Raw genomic sequence first — 19,554 nt, 5'->3', positions numbered from 1 at the left:
AAAATAGGGACTCCAAAAACATTAAACTATAGCTATGCACTAATTTTCAGTTTGAGATCAGAGGACAAAGGAATTATTTTTGAAAAGGTTAAAAAACTAACCATTTTTCCATGTCTTCTAATTCCAAATAACTTTGTTCATGTTCCTCGAATTTAAGGTTACAGAGGAGCCTATCCTTTTGAAATGATACATTTGCTGACAAGTACTATAAACAACGTCATATTTTACTTCAATTTCAAAGTGATTGCATTCGATACCAAAAAATCAATGTTTATAATTCCCTAACAGAACTTCATTTTCAGAAGAGGAATAGAGAAGATGAAAAGTTGGAGACTTAGGATTGGTCTACATTAGTTTTGTCGACAAAACAGTGGAGGGGTACATACTGAAAAGCTCCTCCCACTGATGTAACTCCCCGCTATGCCAACATAATAAAACCACCTCAACGAGATGTGGAGGGCTTATGTCGGTGTAGTTAGGGTGACGCAGTGTCAGTATAGACACTTTGTTCCTTCTGTTGGCTGTCATTCTTGTCAATGCGGAGCCGAGAAATGGACAAGAAAGTCGAACAGCTAGAGCTCAGCTGCTCCCTGCTCCCCTTAAGAGCTGAGTGAGAAGCCCAGGCACCTAGCAGGGAGAAGCCTGGGCAGTTTCCCCTAGCTCACAGTGGGGAACAGGGAGGGGAGAAGCCCTGGGCGCTTCCCCCAGCTCCTGACGGGAAATGGGGGAAGGGGAGGGACAGCCCGCCAGGAGCCCAGGAACCTGTGGGGCAGCTGGGCTCCTGGCAGGGAGCTGCCAACAGAGTTGAGAGACCAGGCTTTCAGCTCCCCACACTGCTCCTATTAGGTCAGTGGAAGTGCTCCTGCTGAGGATGCACACCACTGACCCAAGGAGAGTAGTGTGGACATCAGCCACTGCAGTAATTAATACGGTGGCTCTAAGTCGACCTAACGTAGGTCTTTGTAGTGTAGACTAGGCACGAGAGAGAGAGAGATGTCTACAAAAAATTCTGAGTCACTGCAGCCATTCTTCTGAAATCCATTCTCCATAGAAGTACCTGAGAAACACTCACTGGCAGTTATTCAACTGAGCAATGAATATGTAAAAATCATCTATAAAATTTCAGCTACTCATTTTTTTAATTTATTTTTTTTGTTATCAAAGACAATGTCCAGAAACATTACAGTACTAAAGAATCTGTTCATGGCATTGTTTACAAAAGTTCCTAACAGACAGTGAATACTTCATTGTTTGGATGTATCCTTTATTTTATTAATGATGAGGTGAAGTAATCAATGGAATTGTTTTTTTTAAAAAGAATCTTGTAAAGAAAAAAGATCTAGTTTGATTTTTGAATCTGTTGATTGGAGCAAGTTCAGTGCTCGTGACAAGACCAGATAAAGATCAACTCTTGCCTATCAGTGGAACTGGGCATGGCTCTTCTAAAAAGGTCACAGATCTTTCAAATATAGGCACCATGTTGTAAATTCCGCACATACAAAATATGTTCATGTCACTCAAATTACACAATATGGCAGTGTTGTAAGTCTGAGTATTACAGTCAATTAATGGCGAAGAAGAGAGCCCAGGGCTCACTCATGACTAATGACAGGGACAAATCTTGAAAGAGACAAATAGTATAAAACAACAGTTTTCCTGGGAGGATGTGTGCACGCGCATGTGAGAGAGTGCATATAACAAAAAAAAGTTCAACAAGAAGTTCAAATAATGGCCTGTCCATTTCTTCCAAGCTTCTTATTCAGTCTGAATGCTAAAGGTTTTCATTTTAACTACATGTTAAAATGCGAATTCAAATCCCATGTAAGCCTTTTGTATGTTGGTTGGTTCAAACCAATTAGAATTGAGAATGACTGACAACCTTCCTTTGTTTGTTTTATTTGTCAGCTTCTGGGTATGTCGGGTACTTGACTGTCTCAATTTTCTCCTTTACTTTGTAGGATGGGTACAGGCCTGTTCTCCCTAATTTTCTATTGATGCCTTTGGAGTAACCATCCCAGTGGTTTCCAGCCACACCAATTATATCTTCAGGTTCCATGGGGATTTCATCAGCAGTTCGTGGATGGTGAGCATAAATGGCAATCTGGTTGTGTGCATTTTGTCCTCCAAAATAGTAGATATCATCCAAAGAGTGGAAATATGCTGAAGCATCTGGATGCAACGTTTGCATGATTTCATAGGCAACTCGACAAACCTTGGAAAAGAAAACAGAAAAGAAGGCATGAGTGCAGTATGTTTCTAACTCAACAAAGCAGCCAACATCCTACACCCAACAGCTGCATTGCACACAAAAGGAGTTCAAGAATTGGAATTTCCAGCTTAAACTCCCAAGTTCTTTAAATGGTATATTAGAAAAATGCTGTACACTTATTAACAAATATCATGTAACCCTGAATAAAGAGATGAAAGCCAAAAAAATCAATGATTTATAAATAATCACAGTTTAGGTTTGTCTTTTTTTTTTCCTTTTAACCATAATTAGAGATAAAGCAACAAGTAAAAAGTGTCACCTTTCTACACAGAGAAACTTGGTAATCATATTTCCTCTCCTCTCTTCTCCTTCTCCAGGATTTAGAGCTTTTACTCAAACAAAACATCTATCAAGGGCTTTACTTATCCACTGTTGATATCCTGGACCATTCTCAGTCAGGTTTCAAGGCAGATGATGGAATAGAGTCAGCATTGGTGGTACTGATGAATGAAGTCCATACAGAATGTCCATGCTTACACTCCTGGGACTGTCTGTGACTTTTGATATTGAATACCACTGTTTCATCTCAGGGACATAGCAAGGAAAATCACTCAAATAGTTCTAATCCTTTATTTCAGTGGATGATGGAGGTTTCTTCCCCTCCAGAGCATTCACCTCTGGCACCCCACAAAGCTTGATTTTCTCTCCTATCCTTTTTAACTACCGCATGAAACCATTGGGGAGGATTGTGAGATATGATGTTCTACATGCTAGTAGCATGCAAATGACATCCAGTTTTGTCTCCTTTATCTCCTATAAAAACATCACCATCTGCCAGCTATTCCAACACATGGCCAAGCATTCACAGCATGAACTGGCAAGGCATGATCCATCGGTTGAATCTCGTCTGTCTGTTGGTGATTAGAGACAAACAATGTTTGTCAATGAACGTCCTTCTTGCAATATCTTTCATCCAGATATTAGGCACCAGACACATCCACAAGCAGCTGCAATGTGCATCTGGGTCAATTCCAGATGCATGGCCTATCAACCTCTGCAGATCGATCAGCTCATATGAATGTGTTGGAGCTCAGAGTGATTTGTTTCGCTTGAAAATTGTTCCTATCATTGTTGAGGAACCAAGCTGTGCATATTTTGACAACTCCACAGCAATGTTTTACATAAACAGACAGGGAGGAGCAAAATCAGACTCCTTTGTCAAGAAGCCATTCTGCTCTGGGAATGCATCATTCATTGCATAGATCTCATAGTGATATATCTCCCAGGGGAATAAAATACACTAGCAGATCAAAGCTGATCCTCTCACACATGGTCTCTAACGGAGTCAATGCTGAAACACATTTTCCAAGCATGGGGATTTTTGAAAACAGACCTCTGAAAAGACATCTCAAAAAACACTATCCTGTTTTGCTCTTGAGGTGGTCGGAGTAAGAGTGCCCTAGCAGATGCAATTCTAATCTCACAGTTACATCACCTGGGCTATGCATTTTCCATCTTTCCTTTAATTCTTAGGGTTCTAAGGAAAGTGAAGCAGGACAGGGCTCAAATTATCCTTGTGGCCCCAGCATGGGCTTGTCAGTTTTGGTATCTCTCCAATCATTGGTTCATAACTCTCCCATTTCTACTGAATTAATCACTCCAGACTCAGGACACATACTCCGTCTGAATCCAATGTCTCTTCACCTTACAGCCTGGAGACTGTATGGTTAACATCATTGGATAAAGAATGTTCCAATGACATCCAGACTAGGAAAGTGTATTTGGAAATGTTTTTCCCTATGGATGCAGTCAAAACAATCTGATCCTCTTTGGATATCTACTCTATTAATTCTGGACTATCTTCTATTGCTAGTCAAGACTTTCACTGAACTTGATCAAAGTTCACCTGGCAGCCTTTCATCCTTCTATTCAAAGTTTTTCAGTGTTCTCTCACACAACTGATGAGAAATCAAAAAGATTTCTTATGGGCTTATTGCACATGTATCCCTTATAAGTCCCATTGTATTGGGACTTAAACTTAGTCCCTTCTTTGTTTATGGCGCTCACATTTGAGCCTCTTACATCTTACTCCTTCAATCACTTATCATCAAAGTGGCATTTTTGGTGGCAATCGCTTCTGCATATACAGTCAGTGAGATCTAGGCACTCGTGTCTAACCCGCCATATTCAATATTATATGCAGACAGGGTGACTATGCAACCTCACCCTAGGTTTATCCCTAAAATTGTCGGTCTTTCATATTCATCAGATATACACATACCTAAATTTATTTCAAGGCCTCACTCACCTCCAGATGAGACAAATTTGCATACCCTAGATATCAGAGGAGCCCTGATGTACTATCTTAGTAGAAAAAGGTCATTCAGAAAATCTCCTAGACTCTTTATAGCATAAAGGAATGCATCAAAAGGTAGACTAATCTCCTTTAAGATATTATCCAAATGGATCATGGACTGTATCAAGATTTCTTACATCAATAAATTACAACTACCAAGTAGAGTGATTGCTCATTCTACCAGAGCCCAAGCTACCTTAGCAGCATACTTCAGCAAAGTTGCAATCATTGAAATTTGTAGAACAGCAACATCATCCTCAGTTCACACAGCTACCAACCGTTACTCTCAAATATCAGCTTCTAGAGCAGATGCTTGACTTGGAAGAGCAGTTCTGCAGTTCATGCTCAGATGAGCTCCTTGCTCCCACCATCTATTTTACTGACCTGCTAATTAATCACCATTAGTAGGAGCCACATGCTCAGGAACTCAAGCAGAACAGTCACTTACCTTATAAGTGGTGTTCTTCAAGATGTTCTGTTTATGTGGACCACATGACCCACCCTCCATCCCTTCAGATCAATTTTGTCAACCTTTTCAATTATAATATCTTAGTAGCAGAAGAAAATCTTTCCACCCCTAAGGAAATGTTAAATTCACACTATAGTGTATGATGTGCATTTTTAGTGTGTGTGTGTGTATATATATATAAATAAAAGAGGAGCTTTCCATCCCACAGCTTTTTTATATTCTCTGCAACTCATCTATCTGTTGCTATCTGTTAAATTATATCTGTTCGTTCATTTTGGAAAACAACCCATTTTATGGCTATTGTTTAATAGAAATGCTCTGTACCAGCATAATATTTACATATTACAGAATGTTTACTGAGTAGAGTATCTAGCTGGGAGCACATGACACTGTGGGATTTGCACTGACTACCTGTGCATCTCTGCATAGCGTTTAAGATGTTTGCCATGACCTATAAGGCTCTAAAGGGCCTGGGATCTCTCTAACTGATGATTGTCTCTCCCTCCATGGCATATTGCTACAGCTGTGGTCAGTGGAGACACTCGAGCTGGATCACCATTTTTATAAAAGAGAGAGCACTGCTGACAGAATATTCTTGGTTAGCGGTCTGTGACTTCCTTCTGCCTTAGTCTGAAATAGCCATATTATGACTCATATTATGAGTATGCTAAAAAATATGCTTGATAGGGTGTTGGGGGAGGTATGAGGGTATGTTTTGGGGGATAATTTGGTGAGGAGAGGCTTTTCTGTAATTTTTCTATTTTTATTGTATGCTGGCTATGATGAATTGTTACCTTCATTTGATTATTTCTTGAGTTAATTTATTTCTGTATTAGTATTAATGTTGCTATGTGGTTACTCTATGTTTAATTATTGTTAGGGTGCAGAAGGTAATCTGCATTTTGAGGTTGTGGAGTATATTTGCTTTCTGAAGTGATTTTAGCACTCATTAGTATTATGCCAGTATATCAGTGTAATAAGGCAATCATGTTGGCCTTTGCTGCTAATATCCACAAGTGAATTCTTTCTTGAATAGCACTGCCACTAAGAGCATAAGTGACTTCAATAGGCTCACTAAGAGCATAAGTGACTTCAATAGGTCCTTTGTCTGATTTTAATCACACTTTTTTGCTTTTACAGTATACCCTCCATCTGCCAGAGTCTTTTGGATCAGATGGAGCATCATATCACAGAGAAAACACGGCTTTTACCATACTATTTGTATTTTAAAATCCTTAAGAATTTATCATGCTCCATGAAATTATATGCACATGTAATAGAACAGAAAATTCCACAATAACCATTACATCATTCATATTCCCACTGGACTCTATACTGTTTCATCAGGCTACTCAAGAAAACAACAGCGGCATACGATTGGTCTCTGGCACGTGGGGGCCAATACTTATATTTGCCCTCCCCCGTTGGCAGCAGCGCCCTGCAGGGGGTCTGCGGGCCCATTTCCCCTCTCCCCCACTCTCCATCCTGCTGTGGGGGTGGTGGGGCTGGCAGGGAGCGGGAGTGGGGGAAAGTGGGAAACGGGCCCACAGACCTCCCTCCCTGCAGGGCGATGCCGCAGCTGGGGGGGGAGGGAGGGGCGCAGCAGGGGGACCTCAAATGTAAGTATGAGGGGGCCGTCTGGCAGCAGTGGGGGGAGGGCGTAATCGCCTTTGCCCCAGTGCCCCGCCTTTGGCTGCCCCACGGTTTCCTCCTTGCACCCAGTGCAGGGTCGGAGGGGACAGGAGACAGAGGGGACGGGGTCAGCACGGCCGCCAGGGATGTCAGCAGGGGGCACAGCTTCTCCTCCGAGGGCCTAGCCAGCGCACCCCTTAGCAGCACCCGGGGGCATGCCCCTCTCCCCCCTCGGTACACCACTGGAAAATAAGCCTATAGCATGAATTATTTGCACAACAAATCTGAGTGGATTACAGTGGATACAACATTAATTTACTGTACTGCTTCTGGCCTTGTGGAAATGTAATTGACCCTGAAGAGGAATTATATTCCCCCTCCCCTCCATTCCTATAAAGTAATCAACTGCAGTCAAAGCCTGAGGTGTTTAAACCTCTCAATATCAGTGCAATGAAGTACAGAAATGGATGGATTTGGGTTATATATTGACTGTATGCAAAATCATAAAGAATACATGCCTAATTACCTTCTGCTTCTTTTAAATGCTCTGACTAAGCCAAGTACATTAACCAACTATGGTGGCTGACTTCAGCTGAGGAGATGTAATCAGCCAATGCTACTGAATCTTTTAATTCTTTCATGAAATTTTTACTACAAAACATGGAGAATATGGTATGGTAGATGCACTAGCTAGCATTAATTTAAAAAAAAAAAGTCAGATATTTAAAAGAATTGGTTGATGCAAAGTATATTTAGCTCTTACACTGCAGTTTACCTGTGAGGAAAACGTACAGACCAGGAAGTCTGCCTGAGACAGAAAGTGGATATCCAGAATAACACCCCGCAGTGAGTTTTCAGTATATCGATTATGAAGTCCAGCTGACCAAGATATGGAGTTATCACTGATAAATTCATAATTTGAATATCTGGAAAAAATATAATCTACAATTAATATCAAAACCTTACAATTAAAATTTTACAATAGGAAGCACAAACCTAATTATAAGAGCGAGTAGTTTTAAGTCACAATTCTCTTTTTCAGGGAATTTACCACTGCATTTTTGACCACTCTAGGATTTTAGCTCTCAGCCTTTGCCCCCTCACAAGGTCCCCTTTCCCCCCAAAAAAAAAACCCTTCACAAAGCAGAGTTTTGACTCTGTAATGGGAGAAGTGCCAGAGACTCCATGTGGTTGATTAGGGACTTGCGTTATTGCTATTGGTTTTATGTGGAAAGCACTCAGATACCACACTAATGGACAGCAGGATGAAACCCTAAGAAAGACAGACAATATGGCACTGGGTCTTGATTTTAGTATATCTTTTAGCCATATTTACTACCATTCTTTCTTGGAGGCTTTTAATTAGGAATTCAAGTACTAGTGAAAGGGTCTGTCAAATAAACAAATGAGCACAAACTGAAAAAAATCTGTTGCACTTTATAATGAAGTGATTTAAATGACAGCGCTGTTCCGCTGCAATTACAGTGTAATTATGAAACATAACCTATATATTTAACCTGCCAATTATTGGATTTTTTTTAAAAATGTATAACTTTTTAGTAATTACAGGATAATGTATAAAGTAGGCTACTCATGGAATAAATAGTGAGTAATTCAATCATATAGTTAACAATCTAGTTATCTGAATTAATGGTACCTACACTATCAAAAGAGTTCATAATTTACAGCAGCCCTTAAACACTGGGGCCAGAGTGGCTACTGCTCCAGAATCAAGGCGCCATAACAAGGTATCTCAGACTCTCCCTTCTCCTGTGCTGAGCATAGCTCAGAGCAAGAGAGATTATTTATCTCCAAGTGCTCTGAAAGGGACTGGAGTTAGAAACTTCAAACACACCTTGTTTGTATATCATGGGACACCTAAATATCAAGCCCTATTTGGTGGGAATATGCCTAATTTAAACACTCACAATGTAAGAACTACTAGAGCAATTTTCTTCAAAGGTGAAACAGGTAATATATAGGAGGCTTTTCTCTCTCAAATTAACTAGCTGTAGCCATTGAGACAGGAAAAATCCTTTGTCTAATGTCAACAGCTGGGATTGCACAAAATGAGAGAGAGTTTTGTTTCCTTTTAAATACTTAGTTTGAAGCATCTGGCTTTGGGGGAGATTTAATTAGAATTTTGTGTCTTGAAGAAAACATTTGTTTCAACATAAAAATGAATAATTCATGGGAAATACTCCAGAGTTAATGACTCAGTTTTAAAGGCTGACTTGGTTATACGTAGAATGTGGAAGCAGAGGTTAGATGAGAAAGGTAAGAAACTTTCAATTTTGAGAAGACAATGTTCCTGAAGAGAAATAGACAGGGCTATGCCTGACAGGTTATAGGGGCCATATCTGTGTCAGAGAGACAGAGAAGTTGTACTAACAGCATTTTTCTTCTTGTCTTCCTCATTGTGGCCAATATCTTCTGCCAGTATTGCACTATTAAGTAGATCATAATACAACTATTGTTTAATTGTATTTTATTTGTTTTCCTAAAGCAAGTTTAGCTTGTCAGCATGCTTTATACAGAAAAAGGATAAAAACCAAAACAGCAAAAGCAATAATTCTGAATTTTATTTTAAAGTCAGAAAAAAATGAATACAGGTTCTCTGCAATCAGAACTTTTTTTTATATATATATAGTACATCACCACATATCACCAGCTGGGAGGGGTTGCAAGTGCTTTGGAGGACAGGACTAAAATTCAAAATGACCTGGACAAACTGGAGAAATGATCTGAAGGAAACAGGATGAAATTCAGTAAGGACAAATGCAAAGTACTCCACTTAGGAAGGAACAATCAATTGCACACATACAAAATGGGAAATGACTTCCTAGAAAAGAGTACTACAGAAAGGGATATGGGGGTAATAGTGGATCACAAGCTAAATAGGAATCAAAGTGTAACATTGTTGCAAAAAAAGCAAACATAATTCTCAGATGTATTAGCAGGAGTGTTGTAAGCAAGACACAAGAAGTAATTCCTCCGCTCTACTCCGTGTTGATTAGGCCTCAACTGGAGTATTCTGGGCACCATAAGATGTGGACAAATTGGAGAAAGTCCAGAGAAGAGCAACAAAAATGACTAAAGGTCTAGAAAACATGACTTGTGAGAGAAGATTGAAAAAAATGGTTTGTTTAGTCTGCAGAAGAGAAGACTAAGAGGGGACATGGTAACAGTTTTCAAATACCTAAAAAGTTGTTAGAAGAAGGAGGAAGAAAAATTGTTCTCCTTAACTTCTGAGAATAGGACAAGAGGCAATGATCTTAAATTGCAGCAAGGGTGGTTTAAGTTGGACATTAGGAAAAACTTCCTAACTGTCAGGGTAGATAAGCACTGGAATAAGTTGCCTAAAGAGATTGTTTAAAAGCAGATTAGACAAACACCTGTCAGGGATGGTCTAAATAATACTTAGTCCTCTCGAGGTCCCTTCCAGTCCTACGATTCTATGATCACACACCACACTTTTGTGGAACTTTTACACTAGTATGAAATGTCAAATCCTACAAAATAACTTTAATAATCCAGATAATTGTCATTATTAGGATCTTACCAAATTCGTGGCCATGAAAAACATGTCACAGATCGTGAAATCAGACCTCCCCCATGAAATCTAGCTATTGGAGGGAAGGAGGAGTGGCAGGGCTGGGGGAGACCCTGCTGGGGGTTCAAAACCGTGGACCAAGCTCCAGCTGCTAGTCCCGGTCAGGCTGGGGAGAGACAGGAATTCCTCTTCCTTTGCACAGCCACTCTCGGGGGGAAAATCAGACTAATCTCTGGGTATCTCCCACAGCTGCAGTCCAGCTTTGAATGCAGTGCAGCCGCGGAGCTTTCTGCAGCTGGAGGAGGTTTCTGGAGGTGGGTCTGGTCTCCCCCCCCCAAGAGTGGCCAAGCAGGGGAAAAGGAAGTCCTGTCCCTCTGCAGCCTGGCTGGGACTAGCAGCTGGAGCCCCTGGCTGGGTAGCTCCCAGCAGCACAGGGGAGATCAGACTCACCTCCACCTCCAAGAACCATCTCTGGTTGTAAGAAGCTCTGCGACTGTGAGGGTGGCAATCCTGCAACCCTCCTACAAAAGCTTTGCAACCCCCCACAAATCCTTTTTGGATTGGGACCCCCCCAGTTACAGCACTGTGAAATTTCAGATGTAAACATCTGAAAATGTGAAATTGACAAAATTTAAAAACCTCTGAAATTGACCAAAATGAACCATGAATTGGGTAGGGCCCTAGTCATTATAAATCCCTTTTCATACAGTATAACAATGGCATCCTGCAACAGGACTGTGGAAAAATGAATATCCTGCAGTTGAACATACATTCTGTGTGATATGTTACTATGATATTATGGGGATAACATGATAATATACTGACACATCCCATAGCAAGTTCTTGTCACCAGAAGCATTAAGACCAGGTGATTTTCTCCAATCTATTATAAAATACCACATACCATGTAGTGTCAAAACTTCACCTCATTCCTGAAGTTTGGCTTTAGTTACAAACAAAATTAACAATAACTTAAAGTTCCGCTCAAGTCTTCTCCCCAGGTTTCTTACTTTAGTACTGCTTGGGCCATATTCTAGATCCTCTTTTTCTACAGAGCTAGCTCATTTTTGTCAGCATAGGATAACTTGCCACCTACTTCAGAGATTCAGAACCCACTTACCCTTTCACAGCAGGATCAACACTTTTTAAGGAGGATGGTTCAGTGGAAGAAATTCAAAATAACTTGTTGATTTTCAAAGGAAAACTTGTGAATTTCTGTAAATGTATCCATAAACCTTACAGTGGTCAACCCCACCACAGTAAGAGCTGTATAGCAGAGAGAATTGTGACTTAAAACAGAAAAGACCACATTTCAGACTTTAAATCTATTTAAATTTCTTGTTAACTTGAGCTCCACTGCACACAGTGGAATCTTCTACCCCAATGGTTCTCAACCTTTCCAGACTGCTGTACCCCTTTCAGGAATCTGATTTATCTTGCATACCCCCAAGTTTCCCTCACTCAAAAACTACTTGCTTACAAAATCAGACATAAAATTACAAAACTGTTACACCACACTATTACTGAAAAATTGCTTACTTTCTTATTTTACCATCTAATTATAAAATAAATCAATTGGAATATAAATATTGTACTTATGTTTCCGTGTATAGCATATAAAGCAGCATAAACAAGTCACTGTATGAAATTTTAGTTTGTACTGACTTTGCTAGTGCTTTTTATGTAGCCTGTTGTAAAACTAGTCAAATACGTAGATGAGCTGACGTACCCCCTAGAAGATCTTTGTGTACTCCCAGGGGTACGTGTATCCCTGGTCGAGAACCACTGTTCTATCCCCTTGTATTTACATAAGTCTATTCAGAAGAGAACTTCTCATTTTCTCCTGTCTCCATTTGTTCAGGAACCACAGTCTTCTAGATGTTTCTGAATCTGGTATTAACCTCCATTTCATTATTTTGATTTTAAATCACCTTGTAGTCTATATTATTCTACCTGCTCTTCAATTCAAGCTAGGTCATATTCTGGCTAGTAAAAGCATCAGAATATGATGCAGGATTCCTTAGTGTCTCTTTATCTCTCTGAAGAAATTATCAACCCCTCCTCTTCACTGTAATGCTAAAAGGACCAGATTGCGAAAATCAAGCAAAAGAATTAAAACTGGCATCCCAAAGCTTTCCTCATATTGGATTACCTGTATGCACTATTTCTTCCTCACTCATAGTTATCAGTTTTTGGTAGTTCGTTTAAGCTTCATTATATATCTCCTCACAGTGCATTCAGAAATAGAGAGTTTTATTTATTTTTTGGGGAGGGGATGCTTTTTAAAAATATTTTCTTCCTTCTGAGACCATTGACCTTGAATGAGAGTGAAATTGCCACATAATTGAAGGACTAATTCAAGCTTCTGTGTGTTGGAACAGAGAGGTTTAATGGATTTATCAGTTACTAAGGTGATGTTTTTGCAAGATCTTAAACTACAACTATTACATAGAAAAAAATGTTTTAACTTAATGTAGTGGAGTAAGGAAACAGCAATGAAATGCTGTGGAAAACCTCCAGATGTGCTGGGGAAATAAACATTAAAAAAGAGAGAGAGACAGTTTGTGCAACACAACAGAAGTTGAAAGGTAAAGAAAGCATAAACTGCAACTGTTTCATAAAATGAAAGAGGGAATTTAGGATGAAATTAAGGAGGATAAACAATTTGAAGGAAAGATCTGAATTTGTTGAATTTTATTGGTGATAAACATGAAAAAGTTCTAGTTAGATTCATTCACAAAACAGGTACGTATGAAGTACAGTTCCCCCATACAGCTTGTCTACTGCACCTGAATTATGATCTGGAACACCAATGATTTTCCAATCCTCTCCCTTTAATGGAAAGATGCTGTCAACTGCATCAAAACCCTTGCCTACAATATAGACTTTCTTTGTATTTCAACTGCTTGTGTTGAACCAGTCGAAATACAAATTATTCAATGCGTTCCCACTAGCTGTGGCTGAGCACAGCCTTCACTTAAGCCAATTTACCTATCATGACTTCTGAGTACCCATCCTCACTACAGAGGTTGTCAGGAGCAGAACTACCAGCTTCACTCCACAGTTTTTTCAGTTAGCGAACCCTCCATAGCTCACCTTCTGAGAATCCCCTTTTTTGCTCCCCACCAGGCCTCCTTTCTATGCATCGTCTTCACAGCACCCACTCTCATCCATGCCCCCCTACATTATTCCTTCCTGGAAACACATCATCCCCAAACACCCACTAATGCTACAGTACTCATAGCTGGTGCACAAGTAGGCTCAGAAGAAAACCACTCAAGTGCAAACCATAAATGAACCAATAGAGCATTATTTTCCTTAGTCTGTAAACAGCTTGAAACAATCTTTTTAAGCAGTATGAACTGTCTATTCATCTAAATGATGCTTTAACTCTGAAGCCTGTTGATTATCATTTAAATGTCAACACTTTCACAGCTGATCATTTAAATATAAGTATCTGCCTAAAATGCCTATCCACTAATGGCTGCAATGAAACCTATTTCTATTGGGTGATGATTGTTCCTGTCAAAGACTGATAAGTCAGGGTTCCTAGAAGTTTAAGCACCCCTACAAAATTTCAGGTATTTCCCACTTCTTCCCACAAGAGAAAAGGAAAGAGGAGATACATTTCCTCCAATGCCAAGTCTCAAGTGAACCAAGGTAAAACTCAACCTGCCTCCCACCTCTTATGAAGTGACAAAATCATTAAATACCTTCTAACCTATTGAAACCACCAGCTATACCCAGACAGCTTCTTAAATTATTACTTTTGAATGCAAATTCTGTATATGCTGAAAATTTGGGAGCAGCAGATATTGAAAAGCTTTCAAAAGTTTAGATTTTATTGTATTTTATATAAAATTACATACAAGAAATGCCGTACTGATTGGATTATTCCTTTTAATACTTCAAAAAAACCTGATTTGGACTTTATCTTAAACTGAAACAGAAATTTCCCTGTGCCAAAGAATTCAGCATTGTTATGCTGCAGAAATCAGGGGACCATCCATTGAATGAAGGTTTAAAGTGCTGCAGAGTGCTTAGAGCACTATGTGTATACATATGCACAGTCGTATACCTTGCAATGATAAGGTGGACATTTTTTAAACAAAGAAGTCAAGAAGTGTAAAGTTAAGATTGAAACAGCAATATTAAATCCAGGCATGTTATAACCAGTCATTAAAAATACTATTTAAGTGCAATGTGGAATAATTAAACTAACTATAACCTTAATTTTTGTGTTAATCTGTCTTTACGGAGTTTAGATTTCCTACTTAAAGTTTACATTACCATAATTTTTTGCATTTCATACTTTTTTCCGCCCACAGACAAAAAAAAAAAAAGGGGGGGGGGAGGGGGGGGAAGAAAAATTGCCATAATATGGAGTTGTATAAGTTTGCTTTGCAAAACTCCATTATTTTAAGATGCAGCACTTGATGGATATGACAGAAAATAAGTATAGCACTACTGAGTTGTATAGGTTTACATTGCAGTAGAAAGATACAAAATAAACAGAATTTTTGTTTACTTTGTATGTGCAATAATAAATTTTTAATCAGTTTTGTAATTTTAACTATTTTCCCCCAAACATAGCCAATGACTATTTCTCTCTGATGTCAAATGTATGGTGGAAGTTCACCATTTCTGAGTTATTTGAACACAAAAGAAGTCCCAATAGTTTTGCTTAAGGGAAGAAAGAAATAGAACTGGTAGAATATCAGTGAAAGGGTATAATACACACATTTATAAATATCAGGTCACAATGGAGTCACATGATTACTTTCTGTATTCAGGGTTGGTTTATATGCTTAGGTTCAATGCTTGTGAAATATCAGTTATACCTACTGCTGTGAGTGTAAAAATTCTTTATTAAGTTCCTGCTATACACATGTATCTGTGATACTGTAGTCTATCAAATAGAGCTAAATGCACAATACTGTCACTCCTAGATCTATGCACAGAGCGGATCCTCCACATACATATCTGTTTTCTTCTATGTAGAAATGGCACAGAGTTGCCTTAGTGACACCATTTACTCTTCAGAATCATGTGAAATCCTCACTGAGCAATCCAGGGTCTATGGCAAGGGAGACATGAGCCATGTGTGTGAGACAGGGAGAATGCACATAGTCCCTCTCCTTTCCTGAACAGAACTCTGCTATCTTTTGTATAGAGCCCACAACTTGGGAATAGTTGCAGCCTGTAGGAGTTTCTGGAGCCATGGTACCAGAGAGCTAGAAAGGGCCAGAGATGGTACAGAGCCATCCCATAGATGACCCTGGCCTCCTAATAATATTACAAGATTGGGGCCCACCCCAAATCAGGCCAAACCTGTTCCACTGGTGGAGGGAAACAGTCATCCCTCCATGAGGTAATATGGGGATTTCTGCAAAAAAAAATCTTCAGAGATTTCCTCTTTCTGACACCTATCAAATGGGTTTTTCCATGGCAGGGTGTGATCTGGGAGGTGTAACTAGTTAAGAACTCATAGATATTTTAAAAATACAGTTATCCAGTTTCTTTTTAATTTGCATGTGTGTCATATAAATTAGAGCTCAAGAGTGTATTTATTTTTAAATATTTTTCTCCTCTCTTTCTGCTTTAAAAAATATAAATTATTTTTAAATAACTAAAGAGATTATGCTCAATTTACAAAGTCTTACCTCCGAGCTGAGGCCAAATATGGAAAGATTCAGCCCAACCGAAGAATTTCTGAGAAAATTATCAACAAATTACAAGAATGGCTATAGTGAAAGTTGAACTGTAATCTCAACTATATAAATTAAACCACAGATACTATGTTGAAATACTACATTAAGAATTGTACCCACAAAGGTCAGGAATTGTAGGACTCTTCCTAACGTGGACTTCCACTGCACATCTATATACTGCATATGTAATTCATCTTACTTAGATTTTGCCTCTTGCAGTAGCGAAGGGTCATCAGTAGCCAAATAAACTCGTTTTTTGTCAATATGCATTCTGCGGGCAAGAAGCTGGAAACGTTCTTCAACATGTACCATGTACTCTTCAATAGGGTGAAATGCTGCCTCTGTTCCCACTTTGTCTGTCCTTCGGACGTGAACACTGAAAAGACAGACAGACACTTGGGATTCAACTTATAAACATTTTATATTTTTATAATAGACAGTTTGGCAACTGACATTTAGATTTTATATTAAAATAAACTTTTTGTCCCTTTATAGTATTCAGATGAGCCTTAAAATGAACAACTAAAATAAAATGAAAAAGGATTAAAAGTCAATGATGCCTGTAGAGAAATATTCAAAGGTGAGATTACTAATTGTAAAGTCTGAAATAAGCCAGGAACCACAGGATATAATAGAGTTGTAGTGTAACACCATGGGAGGAAACTAGCATCCTGCCCTTGAAAACAGAATATAATTGTTATATTTTTGGAGGCCAAATGCTAATATGCTCCACATCTGTCATAATGGAATCTTAGAGATATGGTTTTGCAAACCTCTCAGACTCTGCTACAGAGTAAGCTGAGGCTGACCTTCCTTTATTCTTTTCTACATACACCCTGCAGGTTTTACTTAGTTGCCAGAGTGTACAATTTAAACTTCTTGAGGAAAACTATGTATGAGTTGTCTATACTAACAGTATTACATTTTCTCTGAACTGCAAAGGAAGTACATTTTTAAGATATGCTTGTCCCCTCCTACCTTTTACTAAGTCAAAACACTGCCAAGTAATTCCAATTTTCTGTGTTCTGCTCCAAGCATTTCTCTTTTGTGTTTTAAGTGGAATCATATTTGTCCTTATCAGAACTTCATCAATTGTGACACCTTTTAGGATCTGTCAAATACGTCTATTAAAAATCTATGGACATTATGTTCCAAATAAATGATCTGTACCATGACAAATAAATGGCTTCAGATAATGTTCAGGAATTTAAGAAGGTTAAAGGTAACATGTGTGGCACACAGAGGTACATTCATTGCCCTCATATGGACTACTTAGTTCAATCTGCAACAGACAATATTTTCTTCTCTTGCTCAATATTTTAAAAGATCATGTATTTTCAAGTTTCCTGGCAGCTGGCTATGCTGTCTGTATGTCAAGTCTGATGGGACAATCCATGAGCAATGCAGGGGCAAGGAGAAATTTCAGCTATTTGTATTCGTATGTGATTTACTACTCTGCATATTTAACTTTGGCAAAGCTGTGTGTAACAGAGCATGCTTGTCCTTTAAGGTCAGGTGCAGTCCAGCACACCTGTTACAGGGCCATAATCCTTTAAAAACAGGCATTCTGGTACTTCTAGTCCTCCGGAAGCCTGCTGAAAGCAAAGCCTGCTCAGAGATGAAGCAGGTTATAAAAGTCAAGCTATGGTATCAATGGGAGAGAAACTTGGGGGAAAAGCAGGGAGTCTTTCCACTGGAAGATCTGAAGGAGAACAGGTGTGGTTTTTAGGAATCTCTTGGCAAGGGCCTGGGGAAGGAGCTCGAGTGGACCTAGGGCCAGAAGCCAGTGAGAGGGCCAGGGTTTGACGAACTGTTGAGGACACCTGGAGCCAAGAGGAGCAAAGAAGACAATTCAGACTCTAGTGAGATGGCTGTAAAAGACCTCGGCAGTCAAGGGGTAGAAGGAATATTGTGAACCCTGATAAAAGGGAAAAATAAGTATTTGCGGGCTCTATTGTAAGGGCTGTGGACACCTAGATGGGAAGATTATAGGAATATATATTTTATAGTAAATTATTGGTATATAATTTGTATATTAATAAACTAGACAAGAGAATGGCAGATATTATCTTTAAATTCTATTTGTATGAGATGTGATCATCAGAAGCACTAAAGAGATATGGGGAGAATTGATGTTCAACTGTGCACCTAACAACACAGAAGTAAGTAACTGTAATACAGAGTAAAATGATTGATCTGAGGTTTCTAAATATGTGGAGTCTGGTTTTGTATCTATCATATTTTGGAGATTTATTTATAGTTAACATTTATTATGTACAATAAACACATGTACAATTACTGGGCTAATACCACAATAAAATTCCTACCCAATAACTGGATGCTTGAAACCAAGTTTCATTGTTGCTTCTTCGATTTCCTTTTCTAGCCATGGTTGTGGGCGAATCAAATATTTGACAAACTGCGAGACCCACCACACCGCAGGATCCCCATGGACACGAATTAGTCTATCAGCCAGGTCTTCTGGGATAGCCAATGGCAAATAAGGCGGTCGTGGGTGCAGGCTGTCAACAATGGGAAGTTCCACCACCTGAACATTCTTATCATTTGCCTCACCTGTGACAGAATACATAATAGGATGAACCAAGTGTTTCAGTTCAACAACAATCTAAATACGAGATGTCTGAGAATATGTAACACTCCAGATTTATCTCCAGAACAGCATTTTTAACTTGTTAACAATGAAGCCAATGAACCCCCCTTTCTATTTTTGTTGAAAATTTATTTATAATAATGGATTCATTTTATACCATTTTTTGTACCTATGCCACCAGAATGAGAATGGAGGACTCTTCATTGTTATTACGTGGATCACTGATACACTAGACCAACAGTTCCTCTTAAAACATCACTGTTGTGCTTCTAGGTCTGTTTGGACATGCCTTGCAATTCCAAATGCTCAGAATGAAATTGAGTGTTTAAAAATAAATCAAAAACATTATTTCACACACAGCAAGAACTGAATGACAGAAAAATGCAACCATAAATTCCTGTGGTGTTTCAATATGGGGACAGCTCTCAATGTAAGTCACTTATCAAACTTTTCCATATACTATTTCAGTATTTAACTTTTATATTACAGCAGAGCCCAGAAGCCCCAGTAAGGATTGGAGCTCTGTTGAGCTAGTTGCTGTACAGAGGAAGGCACAGGCCTTAGGCTGAAGAGCTTACAATTTATGAGTAGCATACCAAGGGGTAGGAGAGAGGGAGACAGACAGACATTGTACATACATGCATGCATTTGCCTTCTTTTGAACATTAACTATAACAGAATTGGTTTGTGCACACACTGGGTTGCGCCATTGACAAATAAATGCCAGGGCAAAAACAGAGATTTTAAATCTGGGGCACCACTACTGGGACAAAACTCTAATTCCATTATATATTCTTTTAGACTAAATTTTAAAAAAGAATAAAAGCGTCCATATTGTCGGTGTTCCCAGAGTTCATTTCACATCCTGAACATAAGCAACAATGATCAGACAATTAGAAGCATCAGAATACAATACATTTTAATTTTTAAACAATGAAAGATTTAGATATGCATTTCTAGAGAGTCCATCACCTCACAAAAGATGTTGTCATTGTCTGCAATGGATGCCAGTG

At 39.0% G+C, this 19,554-nt stretch overlaps 1 protein-coding gene across 4 annotated transcripts in view; it reads right to left on the bottom strand.

Annotated features, from left to right (window-relative positions):
• Positions 1-931: 931 nt before the first annotated feature.
• Positions 932-19,554, bottom strand: part of FUT8 (fucosyltransferase 8) — a 278,111-nt gene continuing 259,488 nt past the window's right edge. For all 4 annotated transcript variants that reach the window (XM_067557732.1, XM_067557733.1, XM_067557734.1 and 1 more), the window contains 4 exons: positions 18,258-18,504; positions 16,130-16,306; positions 7,442-7,592; positions 932-2,212 (listed from right to left, as the gene is read on the bottom strand). In XM_067557732.1, coding sequence (XP_067413833.1) covers positions 1,895-2,212; positions 7,442-7,592; positions 16,130-16,306; positions 18,258-18,504 — 893 coding nt within the window. In that variant the 3' untranslated portion in view covers positions 932-1,894. The remainder of the gene's footprint in view (positions 2,213-7,441; positions 7,593-16,129; positions 16,307-18,257; positions 18,505-19,554) is intronic.

The sequence above is a fragment of the Emydura macquarii genome, unplaced genomic scaffold (genome assembly GCF_026122565.2).
Source record: "Emydura macquarii macquarii isolate MOO-44397 ecotype Brisbane River unplaced genomic scaffold, CSIRO-AGI_Emac_v2 contig_1876, whole genome shotgun sequence".
Taxonomy (NCBI): Eukaryota; Metazoa; Chordata; order Testudines; family Chelidae; genus Emydura; species Emydura macquarii.
The sequence above is the reverse complement of the archived record's forward strand: the minus strand, read 5'-3'. Positions and strand labels throughout refer to the sequence as shown.